General features: G+C 36.2%; 1 protein-coding gene across 2 annotated transcripts; it reads left to right on the top strand.

Annotated features, from left to right (window-relative positions):
• The first annotated feature begins 1737 nt into the window (after nt 1-1737).
• On the top strand, nt 1738-13526 carry LOC139116995 (uncharacterized). Of its 2 annotated transcripts, none has more exons than XM_070679787.1 (8): nt 1738-1952; nt 3825-3934; nt 5524-5709; nt 6643-6960; nt 9190-9375; nt 9594-9800; nt 10297-10353; nt 10853-13526. In XM_070679787.1, exons 2-8 carry the CDS (start codon nt 3850-3852, stop codon nt 11014-11016), a joined length of 1203 nt encoding a protein of 400 aa, XP_070535888.1. In that variant the 5' UTR covers nt 1738-1952; nt 3825-3849; the 3' UTR covers nt 11017-13526. The 2 variants fall into 2 exon arrangements, with proteins under 2 accessions (XP_070535888.1, XP_070535889.1); XM_070679788.1 differs by having other exon boundaries at nt 1799-1952; nt 3833-3934; nt 10853-11187.
• The last annotated feature ends 3229 nt before the right edge of the window (nt 13527-16755 follow it).

The following is a 16755-nucleotide window of genomic DNA, read 5'->3' on the forward strand; positions in this document are numbered from 1 at the left end:
CTTGGATTTCTCAGTGTATTAATTCTGTATGAAGAGTTACCAGTCGAATATCACGGAAACTATCTGAATAAGACTCTGGAACTAGCTCTTGAGCTGAACTTTAGAGAAATATATTTATGTTTTGGTTTCAACAACCACGATAAAACAACGATGCCGCTGGGTAAACAGTGTAAAAGTAGAATGCACTTGAGAGACGGATATTCAAACTCTCAAACTTTTGCAATTATATGATATTCCACCACTTCATTGGGTTCATTGTGAAGCTCAGCACCTGCTCAGTTTCATGAAAAATCACCGATTTTATTGTATCCATTAACACAGGGATGGCGGCCATTTTGAATTTCAAATATCAGAAAATATCAAGTAATTTGCTGCTCTGGTACCAAAATTAGCACAGTGACCCCTGATTTTCACTCTTGAGTTTGAAAGAATGGTAGAGAGTTTGCTTGAGGAAAGTTTGAGCAAAAATGCAAGTCTTTCATTTTCAAGGTGCGAAGTACCTTAACCCTTTGAGCGCCAAAGTATATTTTTGTTCCCTTCATAAAATAAACCCGTCAATTTTCCTCAGATTTTTGTCAAAATTTTGAGAAAAAACAACCAAATGAAATGTGATGTCCATTTGGTCCAAAATTATCAAAAAATCACAGAAAAATTCATAAAAATTAGTGAAAATTTGCACTTAAAATTTGGCGGGAGAAAATTACAGCGCTCAAAGGGTTAAATTAATGATCACTCTGAGTCAACAGTCCAAGAATTCACTTAATTATGTAACTTGAACTTTTCAAAAAACTCCTTGAGCCACATTTTATGCATAGCAGTGTTGAATGTAGGTATTACACACAGCTGACCATGGAGCAGTATCAATTCAAGCACAGTATCTGTATCAAGTTTTGAACATTTTTCGACTGAGTGAGTGAGAGTAAGACAACTACAAACTATACTGCCTCTGAGGCCTGTTAAACCATGGACACAGCCCTTTATGAATAAGTTGTACTGCTATAGTTTTTGTTGAATGGATGTAAAATATTCAGTTCATTTGAAAAGTAATGGGACTTGTGCTGGATAACTAACAAGTAACCAAAGTAACAAGTAAACTAAAAGAAACAAACATACAAACAGAACAAGAAAAGAGAATGAAATAAAAGAGACAATAAAGCTAGTAAACAACAAACAGTGTAAAATATATGAATGATAAAAATGTACTGTACACTAATTGCAAGACTTGTAATCATTGTACATAGGGTAAATCACCCCTGCTATGGAATGGTCCAATTTTCTCTAATGTAGAGACAGGAAGGTTCTTCTGTAGCAAGTTGATTACATGCATGTGTTAGAATTCTAACAATTGCTTTGTACGCACTTGTCATATAATTTTTGCTGTCAGCTGTTGGTTTGTATGTGTCTATGTTTGTTTATTTGTTTATCTATTTAATTGTTATTTTGTTTACTTGCTTGTTTATATTTTTCTCTTTAATTTCATTTTTTCTTCTATTTTGTTTTTTTTCTATTTATTTTACTTGGTTGTTTTGTGTTTACTTGGTTGTTTAAAATTTTTATCTTTCAGTTCATTATTTCTTCTATTTTGTTTGTTTTTTTTTCTGTTTATTTTACTTGGTTGTTTTGTGTTTACTTGCTTGTTCAGCCTGAGGCCCTTGTGGTCGAAGGCGTGTGTTACGTTGACGCATCCATTGAGGATTCTTGAACGTCGTGATAGAGGGCGTACTTACCAATGATGTCACCATTCCACATCGACTGTCTCGTCAACATCGCAGCTGAATGAACCTGGTAAGATTGAGGACAACACTGGACTGGCACGGCGGCGGAGGCGAAACTTTCGCCAAGGACATTCACTTCCTTTAAAAACACACTCACCAAGGAAAGTTAAGGAAACTCACCAGCAGATAGAACAGTTCATTTGTGTTTATCCTCTTTCGGAAATCGCAAGTGTCGAGGTAACAAAACAAATGTTCAATTATTCATTTGTTATTGCACTGTGAATTTTGTACATGTACATTTTATAACACGGTAGTCGTATGATTAGAACAAGAGCAGTTGCTGTTACGTAAAGGTTGACATCGATTTTATTTCTAGAATCTGTGAAGAAACGTCCGAAAACCTGTCAAAAACCACTGTTGTGGATCTTCGAACGTTAATGATCATGGCGTGAAAGCCTGGGTGCATTGTTTCAACCGTTGCGTGAAAAACTGTTCTGTGTCCTCGGCCAGTATTATGCCGTCGCTACTTCCTGAGTGCCGATATATATTGCCTTGTTTATCAATAACAATTACTTTTAGTTCAGCCACACAGAGTATGCCCTGTGCAGCTAATTGTAGCGGGGAAGTGTTTTGGATCGACACGATACGATGGGCCACCAAATCCTGGCATAGTACTTGTACAGGGTCTTCACAAATTGTGGAGGGACCGTGACCTCGGTCATTGAACATGTTGAGGGATAGCCCTGCGTACAGGTCTGTGTGTTCCCGGCATTATACGGCCTGTGGTGGAGGCCGTATAACAGGTATAATGCCGGGAACACACAGACCTGTACGCAGGGCTATTTGAGGGACTATTACTGTGAGAATTGTTAAGTAGATGAGTAGATAAGACTCCTCCACAAAAAATTAAAATACTTTTTTCCAAAATTTTGCCGAAGACTGAGTGTGAACTGTACTCCTTTTAGGTCATATGTATTTTTCAGGAACTTGCGATGCCCATTGCAAATTTTTCATTAAATAGAATTTAGACCATGTCGGGCAGGAATCTTTCAGTCAGTTTTCAACTCGCAATCAGATAGCTTGCGTTTGAAACTGGCAGACAGATACCAACTTCTGACCTTTTGAAGTTGCCCTGTAACTGAATATCTGATGAGTCAGTGATGTGCATATGTGATGCTGCTGAAAATGGTGTACCAAAGTTCATCGCCATGGTTACAATCTCCTGCAACTGGATCATGTTCAGTGTGTTGACCTAGCTGTAAATTTTTGAATGAAGTATTTCAGTGATTTGGAGATTGCTTGGCGGTGTGAAGCACAGACTGAGAAATTCGCTGTTCCAGTGCCGCTGCAGTCTGGTTTAACTTTGTCACATCAAGTATCCAGAGGACACTATAATTTGATGGTATGCGTGACGAAACCATTAAACCCCATCGTCATCAGCATTGTGATATGATTTCATCCACTTGTGTGGCATTGCAATAACAATGTCAGTTTTGAAGCATGCACAAATCAAGCCATACTTTAAAATTTAACGTTCCACTACAGCCTTAAATTTGGTTACATTTTGGAACTAATTTTTTTTCTGACTGTGAAATAGGTTCTTGTTATACTCCCAGAAGTCATGTAAAAAAATTCAGTGTTTGATTTATCAAATGATAAAGTCTGTATGTGTCTAATGGCCAACTTCATTTTTTTGCAAGATGGCCGAATTTGTCAACAATAACTTACTGCATATTGTATGCCATGAAAATGTATTTATTAGGTTGAAGCTAAATTCTTAAAAATATACGATTAATAAGTTATCTTGCAAAGTTCATATGTCACGATAAGGTCAAGCTGTTTAAAAGTACAGTATACCAGTCCAGTATCTTGCATTTAAAATAAGAGTTGAATATTTTAAGACGCCTGAAAATGTTGATACTGTAAACGTCTTTACGGATATAAACTGTTCTAACATATCACACCAAGCAGAGATGAAAATGGCTATACGTTTTTGCTCAATCTGCTTTTGACCGGCTTGGCAGGTAGGAAAGTGATTAGGCCTGGCAGAAAAAGAGTTTAAATTGGAGAGAAATAATGATATCAGAAATTGAATGTTCTTTTTTACAGAAGAAGACAATTTGACAGCATTACCATGGAATCTGCCTTGCACCGTGTGGCTATTTTGGTTTTGGTATCTGTCCTGTTTTCAATATTATGCATTTCTACAGCGGCAGAAGGTATGTGGAGTTACACAAACAAAGCAATTCTAGAAAGAATATGTGCCTATTGAAGCACATGTTCAATGTTTTAAAAAATTGCTGAGTATTTTCCATTTGAAATTGAATTGACAATGATCAAACCAGTGGTGTGCAAAGCAAAATTAGTAAAATGGATGCATTTGCTGAAATAATAATAAAGATATCCTCATTCTCAGAGAGTATTAGGTTTCCACATCGCTTGTCCTGAAGTTTTGTTTGTTTTTTGCAAGCAGTTTACTATCATTCAGAATTATGAATTCTCTTCATTCAGAAGACCTAATGCTCTAACACTATCACTGTAACGCTATCAGTGTACTCTGGCTAAATTTGTATCCAGTTCACACCTTTTCGGTTCAAATTCCAATGGTGCCAAATGAGCTCAGTAGATTCTTTATATTAACACTTAAAGTTTTCGGAAAGCAATAAATACCAAAATGCATTGTAGGGTAAATTTAAAACTGCTTCTGTTGATTTTTGTCATGAGTGCCATACCTGTGTTAATGCAACAGATTGATCAAAGGTCATAGGTCATGAATGCAATCGGTGGTGTCACTGTATGCTTAGACAGAGAGATCTCTAACTCACATTTTCTGTCTACAAAATTTGTCATTGATTCAGTGGTTAACTCAGAGTTGCTGTGCGTTTTTTTCCTTTAAATTTCTGTACTTCTGGGTGTACCTACATGTATTTTCTCAGTGGTATCACTGTTGGCCTCAGTATGAATGCATCATGGAGTCCAGATTTTTATCAAAGGTTAGGGGTTTAGCAATCCCTCTGCTTAGGAGGCAGTATAAAATCCAAGAGATATTTCTGAAAGTTCCATTTCAAAAATGTTTGAATGACTCTCAAACTTTGTGAAAGAATTGGTAACAGTTATGTTTTTACTTTGTTTCTGACCTTTATGTCATCAGTTTGTGTAACCACACTCACACTTACAAGAAAAATGTAAAAATTTGGTTTTAGGAATTTTAACCCTTTCACCACCACGGTTTGTCCCAAATCCATTGTTTTCTATGGTAAAGTTGGACCTGTATACAGGGAACTGGGGGTGAAAGGGTTAAGGTAGTATATATGCACCTTGAAAGTGAAAGACTTAAACTTTTGCTCAAATTTTCCTCATTGAAACTTTCAACTATTCTCTCACCGACTCAAGAATAAAAATCTTGAGTCACCATGCAAAGTTTGGTTCTAGAGAAACAAAGTAACTCACATTCACCGATATTTGAAATTCAAAATGGCTGCCATCCCTTCCTGTGTTAACCATTTGGGGAAAAATAATTTTTTTTTTATTTTCTATACAGACTGTTATTGTTTTTCTTACTCTAAATGAGCCTCCACAAGTGGTAGATCAGAAAAGTATTCAAAGTATTTGAGACTTCAAATATCTATCCCCAAGATGCATTTCTACTGTTATCAATGAAATGATGATGAGGACATATGCAAATTCTTCGGACAAATTTTCTTGCTGTTCATCATAAAGTGATATACACTGATTCCACTTATCAAGATTCAGTTTCCATGCCGTCTAAATCATTTATGTCTGTTCTGTTTTCATATCTGGCAAACAGAATCAAGCACCGCCTCCAGGTGTTTCCAGCCAATAGTGACAGGCCCTTGCAGAGCGTACTTTCCTCGCTGGGCATGGAACGCTGCTAAGAATGACTGCGTCCAGTTCATCTTTGGTGGTTGCCATAACAATGGGAATAACTTCTACTCCAAGGAGGAATGTTTGGATGAGTGTATATATGAAGCAGGTGAATAGAGTTTTGATACATTAACCCTTTGAGCACCAAAGTCAATTTTTGTTACATTTATAAAGTATACCCACAGTCAATTTATTTCAAAGTTTTGCTAAAATTTCGATAAGAAACTGTAGCCAATGAAATTTGATGTCTATTTGTTCTAAAATTATCAAAAAATTACAGAAAAATTCATAAAAATTGGTAAAATGTTGCACTAAAATTTTGGTTGGAAAAAATTAGAATACTCAAAGGGTTAAACAAAATAAACTATCACCACCAGTGAATTTTTGATTCAACTGTAATGTTTTCACTTGCAAAGTGGCATATTCATATGGGGAGTCGAGGTAATGAAAGATGTTAGCAACCTTTCCATGGATGATGGACGTGTGCCAAGGAATTCAAAACCAGGATGTTGTATTCCAAACTTGCCCAACCCCTCTTTCCTTGAGTGCACACGGCAAAGTGGGATGTTCATGCAGGGAGGTGGGAATGAAAGATGGTAGCAGCCATTCTATGGTTGATGGATGTGTGCCAAGGAATTCAAAACCAGGATGTCACATGTTGCATTCCAAACTTATCCAACAGTATTTCCTTGAGTGCAGATGACAAAGTCAGCATTGAATTCAAAGTATATTGCACTGCCAAGAGACTGAAACAACATTGTAATTGAGTTACATAAAATATGTATTGTTCAAAACATTTGATTCCTTTAAATTTCCAACCCAAAAAAGTATATTAAGAAAATGCTTTTTTGATAGGCATTGATACTCTGTACTCTGTCATTTTAACATCACGGTCTTGTTCTTAAACAACAACCATTGCTTGCAATCCACCCTGTTCCACGTAGGTAATTTACATCTTTGCTCAGTTTATAGACAGTTTTTGTTCAGTTTATAGTCATTAACCAAGGATGCAACATAATTCTGCTGTCAATGATTTCAACAGCTCCAGTGAAAGCCAAAGAAGGTAAATGCCCCGTCCTGCAACAGGGCTTCATGGGGATCTGTTACAAAATGTGCAACACAGACTCTGACTGTGCCGGGAACAAAAAGTGTTGCAGCAATGGCTGTGGACTCCTTTGCTCCGACCCTGCCAAGATCAAGATCAAGCCGGGTGATTGTCCTGCTGTCCCGAAAGACCCAGCCGGGAAGTGCCTTGATACGTGTTCCATCGATGAGCAGTGCCCCGGTATTCAGAAGTGCTGTCCGAATACGTGTGGTGCGTCGTGTATGAATGTCACAGGGTCAACTGCGACACCAGTAGGTAAGAAAACACCGCTGTCTTCCCTGAAATCATGCATTGGCAACCATCTCTTTGTCAGCTTGATCTTCTGTGACTGTCCTGAGCAAATCTTATCTTAGGGACCGTCTCAGATTGTCGCATAAGTACAAAAAGCAAAATTTGATCGTTTACGGGGGTTTGACCTCCATTCAATTAGTGAACTTCACTTTCGCACTTTTATTTTGTGATTACAAGTACGCTTTACATTGTGTGTAAAAATGAACAAAAACTGCACACTTCTACCAACAAATTTTGCTGTAACTGTTTCCAACTGGTTCGTGTCATGCTATGGTTAGTACTCAAATTTGATTGACTACTTGACGATGTAATGTGGTCAGTGGATACATATTCTTCAGTAGCTATAGCAAAATGCTACATTGTACTCTCAGGCAGACAACGTTTTGCACTTTTGAACCTTCGTTTTGGGGAAGGGGATTTTGATGTAAGCGAAGAAATTTCGTATCTTGAACTTATGCGACAATCTGAGACGGTCCCTTACTGAACAGAGATTGTAACACTGGTTACTCATGTGGGTATATGGTCATGAATCTGTCTGGCTTTGTGTAACCATTGGTAGGAACCAAACGACAATACTGAGGTCAAATGCTGTTGGCTATTCTGATGTATGTACGCTGAGAGTGCATTTCCTCTAGCATGCATTTCTTCCGATTCCAGGCAGATGATGAGGTAGACATTTTTAGAAATTAATCAGATTTGAAGGGATACAGAAATCCCGCCATTTGCTGATACTTGTATAGTGCAAGCTAATCACCTTGTGTATTTTCCTCAATTAAACAAAGATTGCTGTCATGCTGAGCCATAAATTGTACCGATATTGTTGGCAAATTCACTTAACTCAGAATGTTCACAATATAGTACATGTAACCAGTGTTATAGTATCAGTCACACCAATGTGTTGTTCTGATTGGTTAAAAGATTATGCCTGCAGTGGTTAAAAAAGTGATTTACCAGGGCTAAAACAACCCCCCCTGACTAGCATAGCAGCATAATGCAGAGACAGTGTTTAGATAGGTGGAAAAATCAGTGTTAGAGCTAATTAACCCGTTAAGCACTGTAATTTTCCTCGCCAAAATTTTGGTGCAACATTTTACCATTTTTTATGAATTTTTCTGTAATTTTTTGATAATTTTGGACGAAATGGACATTGCATTTCATTTGCTACAGTTTTTTCTCAAAATTTTTGCAAAACACTGGGAAAAATTAGCTGAGGTTTATTTTATAAAGGGGACAAAATAGACTTTGGCGCTCAAAGGGTTAAATAGATGGATGTAATTACAAAAGGAGTGTGAACATTCAGAATGTTGCTTTTAGAACTGCCTCATGAGAGCATAATAGCTTGAGCTTCACCAAATCAACTGTTGTCGCTGTTTGTTGTCTGTGTCGCTTCCGCTGCCATCACCAAATACATGTGCTGTGTATCATATATGCTGACAATGCTCAGTCCCAGGTGCTGAATTTATGTTTGACAAAGGTTGGTCAACTTTTGGTTCGGTTTTCTCCTTCTCAGGGGATAAGACTGTAAGAAAGCAACCTTGTATAAATGCCATAAACACAAATATTGATATAATAGCAAGATTCCCCTTCGTATGTGGGCATACACTTGATTAACCCTCTGAGTGCTAAAATCAAATTTCGTCTCCTTCATCAAAATATTACACAGACATTTTTTTTCTTCAGATCTTGACAATTTTTATCCGGTTTTTCCAAAACTTTTGATCTTAAACTGTAGCCAATGAAAAGTTATGTGCACTTTGTCCAAAATCATCAAAAATATTAAAGAAAAATTCATAAAAATTGGTAAAACATTGCACTAAGATTTTGGTGGGAATTATAAAAGCGCTTAAAGGGTTAAGGTACATTTGCTCTGTATAACACTTACCTAGCAGCTCGTGCAGTAAATCAAATATTCACACTTTGTATACAAATGTTGCGTATACCTGCCTGCAAAGCAGGGATTATTGATGAAATTCGATGCATTGTAACTTCATGTAAGATGCGGCCTAAATTGACGTACTGAAGAGTGTTTACAATTTAGGGGGTAATATGGTGCATCTTTACTTCATAGAGTTCATGATGTTTGTTTTTGTGGCTGGGCCACAGAGTTTAGTGATTTAGGTGAAATTTGCACACCTTCTAAGTTATATACAACAAACCAAACCAACGCTTTTCTTTTGTTATCATCAAACATAGAAACAGAATGCGCCTTGGAATGGACGAACCACAACAACACTTGCTACAAATTTGTGAGTTACAGTCGCAATTATCACCAAGCATCCCTAGAGTGTCAAAAGGAACATCCCAGAGCTCATTTAGCCGTGTTGACAGATGAAGATGAGGCTGAATGGGCGCATAAGTACACTTTGAGGCAGGAAGGTTGTAAGTGTCTTAGTTCACTGTACTCGAATTTTACCCATAGACATTTTTTATCAACTTTATGAGCTATCAGAAGAATTTTTTCCACAATTTTCTTGAATTCACAAGTTTGTGTTTTGAGCTCACAATGTAGGAAACAAGGCCTTTTCCAACTCTTCTGAACAAATGAATCATATTCCAAAGTTTATTAAGTCTGACACCCTGTGATATGTTCTCTACAGTTCAGAAGGACTATGGTGCATGGATCGGTCTCAAACTCACACAGGGCAAGTGGGTGTGGAATGACGGGTCACCTTTGACCTATGCAACCGACATGGGGGTTAACAAAGAGAATGAACAGTGTGTCTATCTGCCCCAGAACATGGATATTTTCAGTGCCTCTTCCTGTCAGTATGCGAAGCAGTCCCTCTGCCAGTATAGTCTCCAAGGTGAGATGTTTTACAATGCACCCTGCCCCTCCACAGTAATAGAATAGCTTGCTAGTGTCACAGACTAGTCCACTAAGAAAGCAGGGGTGAATGTGACCTATTGCCGGCTATGATTGGTATGAAGTACCGGTAGTGTGATTTTGGCATTTGGCATATACTGTGATTTTTGAGTGGACATGTAGTTTTTAGTTGACTCCAGCTTTAGCTAGCATGAGGCACACAAGTCTACTTATGCATTTATAATGGTGGATGTTTTTTGAAGATTGCAAACGGGTAGTAAATATTGAAAACAGTTATATCATAGATCAGCTAAAGTTGATGCGTGCAGCTGGTATTGCATGATGGAGTTAGCTGCTTCCTTTTGTAATACTGTATATGATAGCACTCTGTCGAGTAAGTACATCAAGCCCCTGCAGTACAGATATCAGCCATTTTAAGTTGCATTACATGATAATAATAATTGTTAATATTCTTTTTTTAATTTTTCATACTTCAGATGGACAATACTCATTAGCAGCCCAGCAGACAGACGACAAGCCAAACAGTGAAACAGGTAATTTTCTTCAACATTACATTATGTGCTAAAAATTATTCTTTTTGCTGCCCTTTATATCACAGGAGATCAACTTTTGTCAGGTTCATATTTTTTGTGAAGTAGGAAATAATTATAACATTGCTTTCTGAACAATCTGAGATGCCAATAAGATTTCCCAAATGTCAGATACTATCATGTAAATTATGGCTAAAAATAATTTCTGTATTGTTCTGTTGCTTTTAAAGAAATTTCTGTATAACTTAACATTTCACAAGACAAGGCTCAAAGAAGTCCACATTAACATCAGAATAGAAAAGTACTGTACAATAGCATCTGAAGAGCTCACTAAGGACCAGTCACATTCTTCCTGAAAAGTACCCAGTGGACTACAGTCCATAAAAAGTAGTGTACAAAAATGTCAAAAGAGTGTTCATACATACAAATTAGAACTGTGTTCTTGTTATCAGTTTTCATCAGAATATGAATTCAATGCTGCTTTCTCCGTGTTCCATTGCAGTGGTGAACGCCTACGTCATCGTCGGTATCCTAGCAACAGTTTTGCTGAGCACGATCGTGATCGGTATCGTGCTTTTCATGAAGTGTCGGCGACGCGTCATCAGAACCGGTGACAACAGCATCACGGTGGTTAACTACAAAGGCTACTCCCCAGTCCTAATCTAAACAAAACTACACATTGCAGGCAAAAGAGTGAATGTTAACTGTGTACAGGGAAGTTGCACCGTCCTAAACTACCCTGGGGTAGTGTCTCTGACGTTTTATTTATTTACAAGTCAAGCAAGGCAGAGCTTCACTTCCCCAAAAATAAAAGCTCTTTTACACTAAGGGGTTCAGGTCACATGTACTGCGATGCATAATGAACAAAAAACATTATGATATGTAATCACTGTTCACTGCCTACAAGTTGTGACAAATTTGTTTCTAGTTTCTGAAAACATCATCTTATTTATTTGTTGTTCTCAATCATCTCCCTTTTCGTGCACAGAAATGATACGACGAGGCAGACGTGCCAGGTGATTTCTTTAGACATTAGAACTTTTTCCTGATTTTGGCCACTTCCAGTAAAATAGTAACTTAATTCTTACTTCAATGATGTCGTGAAAATGAATGCATGAGTAAAAAAATCAAATTGAGAATACAGTGTGTGACCATTTACCATATTATTATCTAACCTACTTATAACCAAGCTATTTGTGCGTCAGATCTTTCCAATATTGCCATACTCAGTACAGGCAGTCTTGAAAGTATTGTGGTACGATGATTTTTTATCACAAAGTCAAGTTGATTACTGACTCCTCTCCCATAGGGAAATACCAGGATAATATTTGCATCACATTCCTGTAGGAGTATGTCTCTTTTGAACCTGAGAGTTGAGGATTTGACAGTTCTGAATGAACATCTGCCAGTGTTCGTGTTGCCTATCTCTACCACACAATGATTTGACCTTTCTGCGTTCCTGAAATATTTGTTCTCAGTGCAAAATTTGGAGGATCAAGGACTGTACAGGTGCTGTGGCAGAGACAATAGCTGTAGTACTTGGATATTTTTACAAAATACTTTTGTAATGATGTAGTTTGATATTGCATATTTGCTTGGTGAGCTACTTGAGGGCTGGCCAGGTGCTCCGAATTTAAAGGTATACTGTCACCTGTTCCAATTTTGCCACAGTTACCATGGAAAAAGAAAATCTTAACCAATCACAGATTTTAAGTGGATGGCCGTTTTTTAAAACAGCGCCCTCACATGGGCATTTTGAATACCAAGGAACGCCCCTTTGACCATATATGGGCATATTTAGATTACAGGCGACTGTATACCTTTTAAGTTCACCTTTCATATTTTGATACTACATGGTCAAATTCTTGCATTTGAATTCTTTAAACAGCGGTAGTGTTTACTACACATGCACATGCTTTTATGGAAAAGTGTCGTTAATGGTGACTTATGTTATTTTCTCCTTAGAGAGCATAAACCTCCTACCTATCTAAGCAAATCGCTATAAAAACCTTCTTAATTTGGCCACTCTGTTAAATCCACCACATCTCATATGAAATTTCTGTAATTGTGCTCTTTTAATTTGACCAGTAAAATGATTTCTGCAGTGTTAAGTCCTACTAGTTGGATTATTTCCAATCACAATTTTCTTTTTGGCTAAATTATAGAGGTTGAGGATACCATCCCTGTACAGTGAAAAGTATTTTTTTTGTCAGTGAGACATATAAAAGCAATACAAGTAATTTGTAAATATTGATCTGGTATATAAATATCAGAGATCGTTAACGCTAAGAGGACAAGGAAAAGACCTGATATTTAATTATGATTTAAATTTTTCTGTTTGATAAACTTTAATAAAAATATTTGTATAACAGAGCACCTTCTGTAGACATTTTAGTTTACAAATCAATTTCTACGTGCGCTTTATTTTGTAGTCTGTAACTGTACAAATGGCAATGTCACATGATTATGTTTTATCTTTAGGATAATAGTGAATTTAGCTATTTTATTTCCCATTTTCTTTCAAACTTAGTAAAAAATATAATAACATCTAAATACCAAGACACATTTCTTCCACTTTTGTAGTAATCTGAATCTCAATTTAAAATCAATCCTGACTTCCACGATACCTTCCACCCAAATTTAAATGAGACTATTTTCTTTGACTTCACAGCAAGGTGAGAGAATTATTAAAACTCATTTTCTCACATTCTGATACAAATTGAAAGTAGAAATGACACAAAAACTCAGAAAGTCAAGCATAGTTCAGAGGCTTTGTGAAGATTTGATATATTTCCAGTGCAAAGGAACTTTCTTTCCAAAGTTTTATGAATATTTTTCTTCCTGTGTTATGACTGATGTTGTTTTTTTAAAGTAACTTAATGCACATTTCCATGACAATCTTCGTTGTTCCATTGACAGTGTAAAGTGTAAGGTGATTGCTTACTTAAAAGGACAGTAGCTGTAATATGTGATGATTTGTTTCACTGGCTTTGTTTTGAATGTCAGTCGAAAGAAAAATCTTGTTTAACTCCCCGAAGAGTGTTAGAACATCTACTATTAAGTTTAATAACGTAGTGGCTGTATGTGTAAAATGCACTGTCATTGTTTACAATTGAATTCTAGTCCACACTAGAATTCACTTGTTAACAATAACAATGCAGTCTACACATGTACAGGCTGAGTTGACAAGCTGAATACTGGGTATCTCAGTATTCAGCTTGTCAACAATAACAATGCAGTCTACACATGTACAGGCTGAGTTGACAAGCTGAATACTGGGTATCTCAGTATTCAGCTTGTCAACAATAACAATGCAGTCTACACATGTACAGGCTGAGTTGACAAGCTGAATACTGGGTATCTCAACATGCTTTGGGGAGTAGAACAAGAAACTGAAGTTGACATTAAAAAGAAAAAAGGTGAAAACAAATCATCAGAAATTACAGCTACAGGTCATTTAAACATGCTGAAGATAGGCTTTAGTTTTGGGCTCAGGGTGGCTTTCCATAGACAGTATCTTGCAAATTTTACAGTACCCTTTTCCAGGATTTTTTAACACACGTATACTTTTTTTGAGAAATATAGGAGAAAACTAAACACAAAAAGAACATTGCGATAGATTGCCCAATAGATAGACTTACTTGGCAAAAAATTGTGGTCCTAGGTTTTCATACATGAAAAGTACCTGATTATGATACTGGTATATGGTGGGAATATTCTTGTGACTTTGTTATGCTAATTCTCACATGGCAGTACAGAGATGTTAGCATTTCTCAGACAGTGGCTGCCACTTTCATTATAGATTTCAGTGTGTGCTGTTATACAGTCATGTGACTTCATAAAATATTACCCTTTCTTCAGACGTTTACCCTCACAATTTACTTGTAATCCAGATCAGAGGATGTTTAAAATTCTAACATGTTCATGCAGTTTTAATCTCAGTCAGTTTTATTTTGTATGTATTTTTATCCAATTCATGCCAGCATCTGAAGATTTTGTCAGGACACTAATGCCACAACAAGAATCATGTACTTAAAGGTATACTGTCACCTGTTCCAATTTTGCCACAGTTACTATGGAAAGAGAAAATCTAACCAATCACGGATTTTAAGCGGGTGGCTGCTTTTTAAAAACAGCGCCCTCACACAGGCATTTTGAATACCAAGGAACACCCGTTTGACCATATATGGGCATATTTAGATTACAGGTGACTGTATACCTTTAAATCAAAAGTGCGCCTTAACATTATATATCTTGTCTTTCAAAATTCTATAGTTCACAGTTGCTCTACAGTGTCTGTGGTGTGTGCTCACTTTGGGTTCAAAGAGAAAATTTTAGTTTTCACAATCCAGGATATGTGAAAATGGGATATTGTGAGTTTATTTTCTCCTGTAGAGTTAACACAGAGAAATAAGGCATTTTGATTTTCAAACATGGGTAGTTTACCATAGTCTGCATCTCTCACCCAAATATTTGTGTGTAATAACGTCTGATTTTCATTCTTGGTTTTGAAAGACAATTGTAAAATTTGCATGTGCGAAAGAAGAGCACAGGTGAAACACGTTCATTTCTATAGGTGCATTTTAGCTTGTTTCAATGCAATGGTGTGGTGCCCTGTCTCTGTACATGTAGAGAGGACATTTGAAAGAAGAAATGTCTCTATTTCTGTGACAAATACTGTCATTTACATCTTTGCCATTTTGTGTAACTTTTTATAATCATCACTTCACAAAATATAATTAGGTAATAAATATATATTCTAAATAAACATATTTTGTGTCACAATCATGTGTGTTGTTTTGGTTAAAAGAGTGGGACAAGATGATGTAGTTTGAAATAGCAGCTTTTCCAATGGAGATTTTTGATAAAAATGAGGAAAACAGCTTTTTCCAAAAACGCATGCATGTGTAATTTTTTGCTAATTTAACGTCATTAAGTAGGTGTAAAGTAAAAATCTAATGTCATAAAACTTAAACTTCTATAAAAATTGTATAATACGCATTTTGTGGTCAAAACATGGACTACAAATACCAATTACACTCAGTGACTCCAATACAAATATGAATACGAGAATAACTTCAGCATTGTATACTTTGATGCTTTATTCTTAACCAGTCTAGTTATTCTGATAAAGTCAATTTAAATGGACCAAAAATCTCTATATGAAATGAAAGGGAAAACTATTAAATGAAATTGCAGTTTTTTAAATGGCGACATAATGTACTATATATATATATATATATATATATATATATATATATATATATATATATATATATATTATATATATATATATATATATATATATATATATATATATATATGTATAGGATAAAGCCCGAGTACGAGGGCTCTTCTGGTATATAAAGTCCAACCCAACGATAAAATGTCGAGGCCGCAGGCCGAGACATTTTATCGTAGGGTTGGCCTTTATATACCAGAAGAGCCCGAGTACGAGGGTTTTATCCGACTTAAAAACTATCGCCCCTAACTGATATATTTTCGTTTTCAATGTGTTTACGTCAACCGTCCCTTTTGTCAGTGTAACATGTTTAGGATATGAATTAAAACTTTTATTTGTGAAATAGCCTTCCACATGTAATGGAACATCCTATATATGCCCAAGGGCACATTATATAAATGCCCTAGGCACAGCAGATTTTGTGTTGCAGCTGGTTTCCGCTGTGTTACCAAATTTGAATATTAAAACGTACAAGATGTCTACAGAATATGACATGTTCACTGTTGATTGGACAGTACTTTACTATACGGCGCTGTCATTCGTTTCTGGAATTTGGTGACCAGGCTTTATGAGCAGATAAAACACCCTGAATTGAGCACTCTGATTGGTCAATCAACAGTAGATAGTTTTTAAATATATATATATATATATATATATATATATATATATATATATATATATATATATATATATATATTATATATATATATATATATATATATATATATATATATATATATATATAGCACAATGCACGAATTCAAGTTCATGCACAGGGGATGGTGTACATGTCCATCCCCAGGGGTGGGGATGGGGTTAGGATGTCTTGGTCTCAGCACGATTTCTTGTTGCTATTGTTTATTTTCATATGTCCGGCTATGATATGCCAATAAAGATTTATACCACTAACCTAGGCTGTCTTGGTCTTTTCTTAACACTGGTTTTGTAAAGATTTGTTTTTCTTGTTTTAAAGGCCCATGAGCTGCAGCACTGTGAAATGTGTCCATCCTCGACATACCACCAATTTCCTCAGATATTCATTGCAATCTACAAATTGAACGATATAGTCATTAAGTGTGCCTGTACAACATTTGCTTGTGACAGAATAGCAAGATATTGAACAGATTTTTGTCCATTCTAAATTTCCCGCCATTTTCAAAATC

This window comes from Ptychodera flava, chromosome 18 (assembly GCF_041260155.1).
Source record: "Ptychodera flava strain L36383 chromosome 18, AS_Pfla_20210202, whole genome shotgun sequence".
NCBI lineage: Eukaryota > Metazoa > Hemichordata > Enteropneusta > Ptychoderidae > Ptychodera > Ptychodera flava.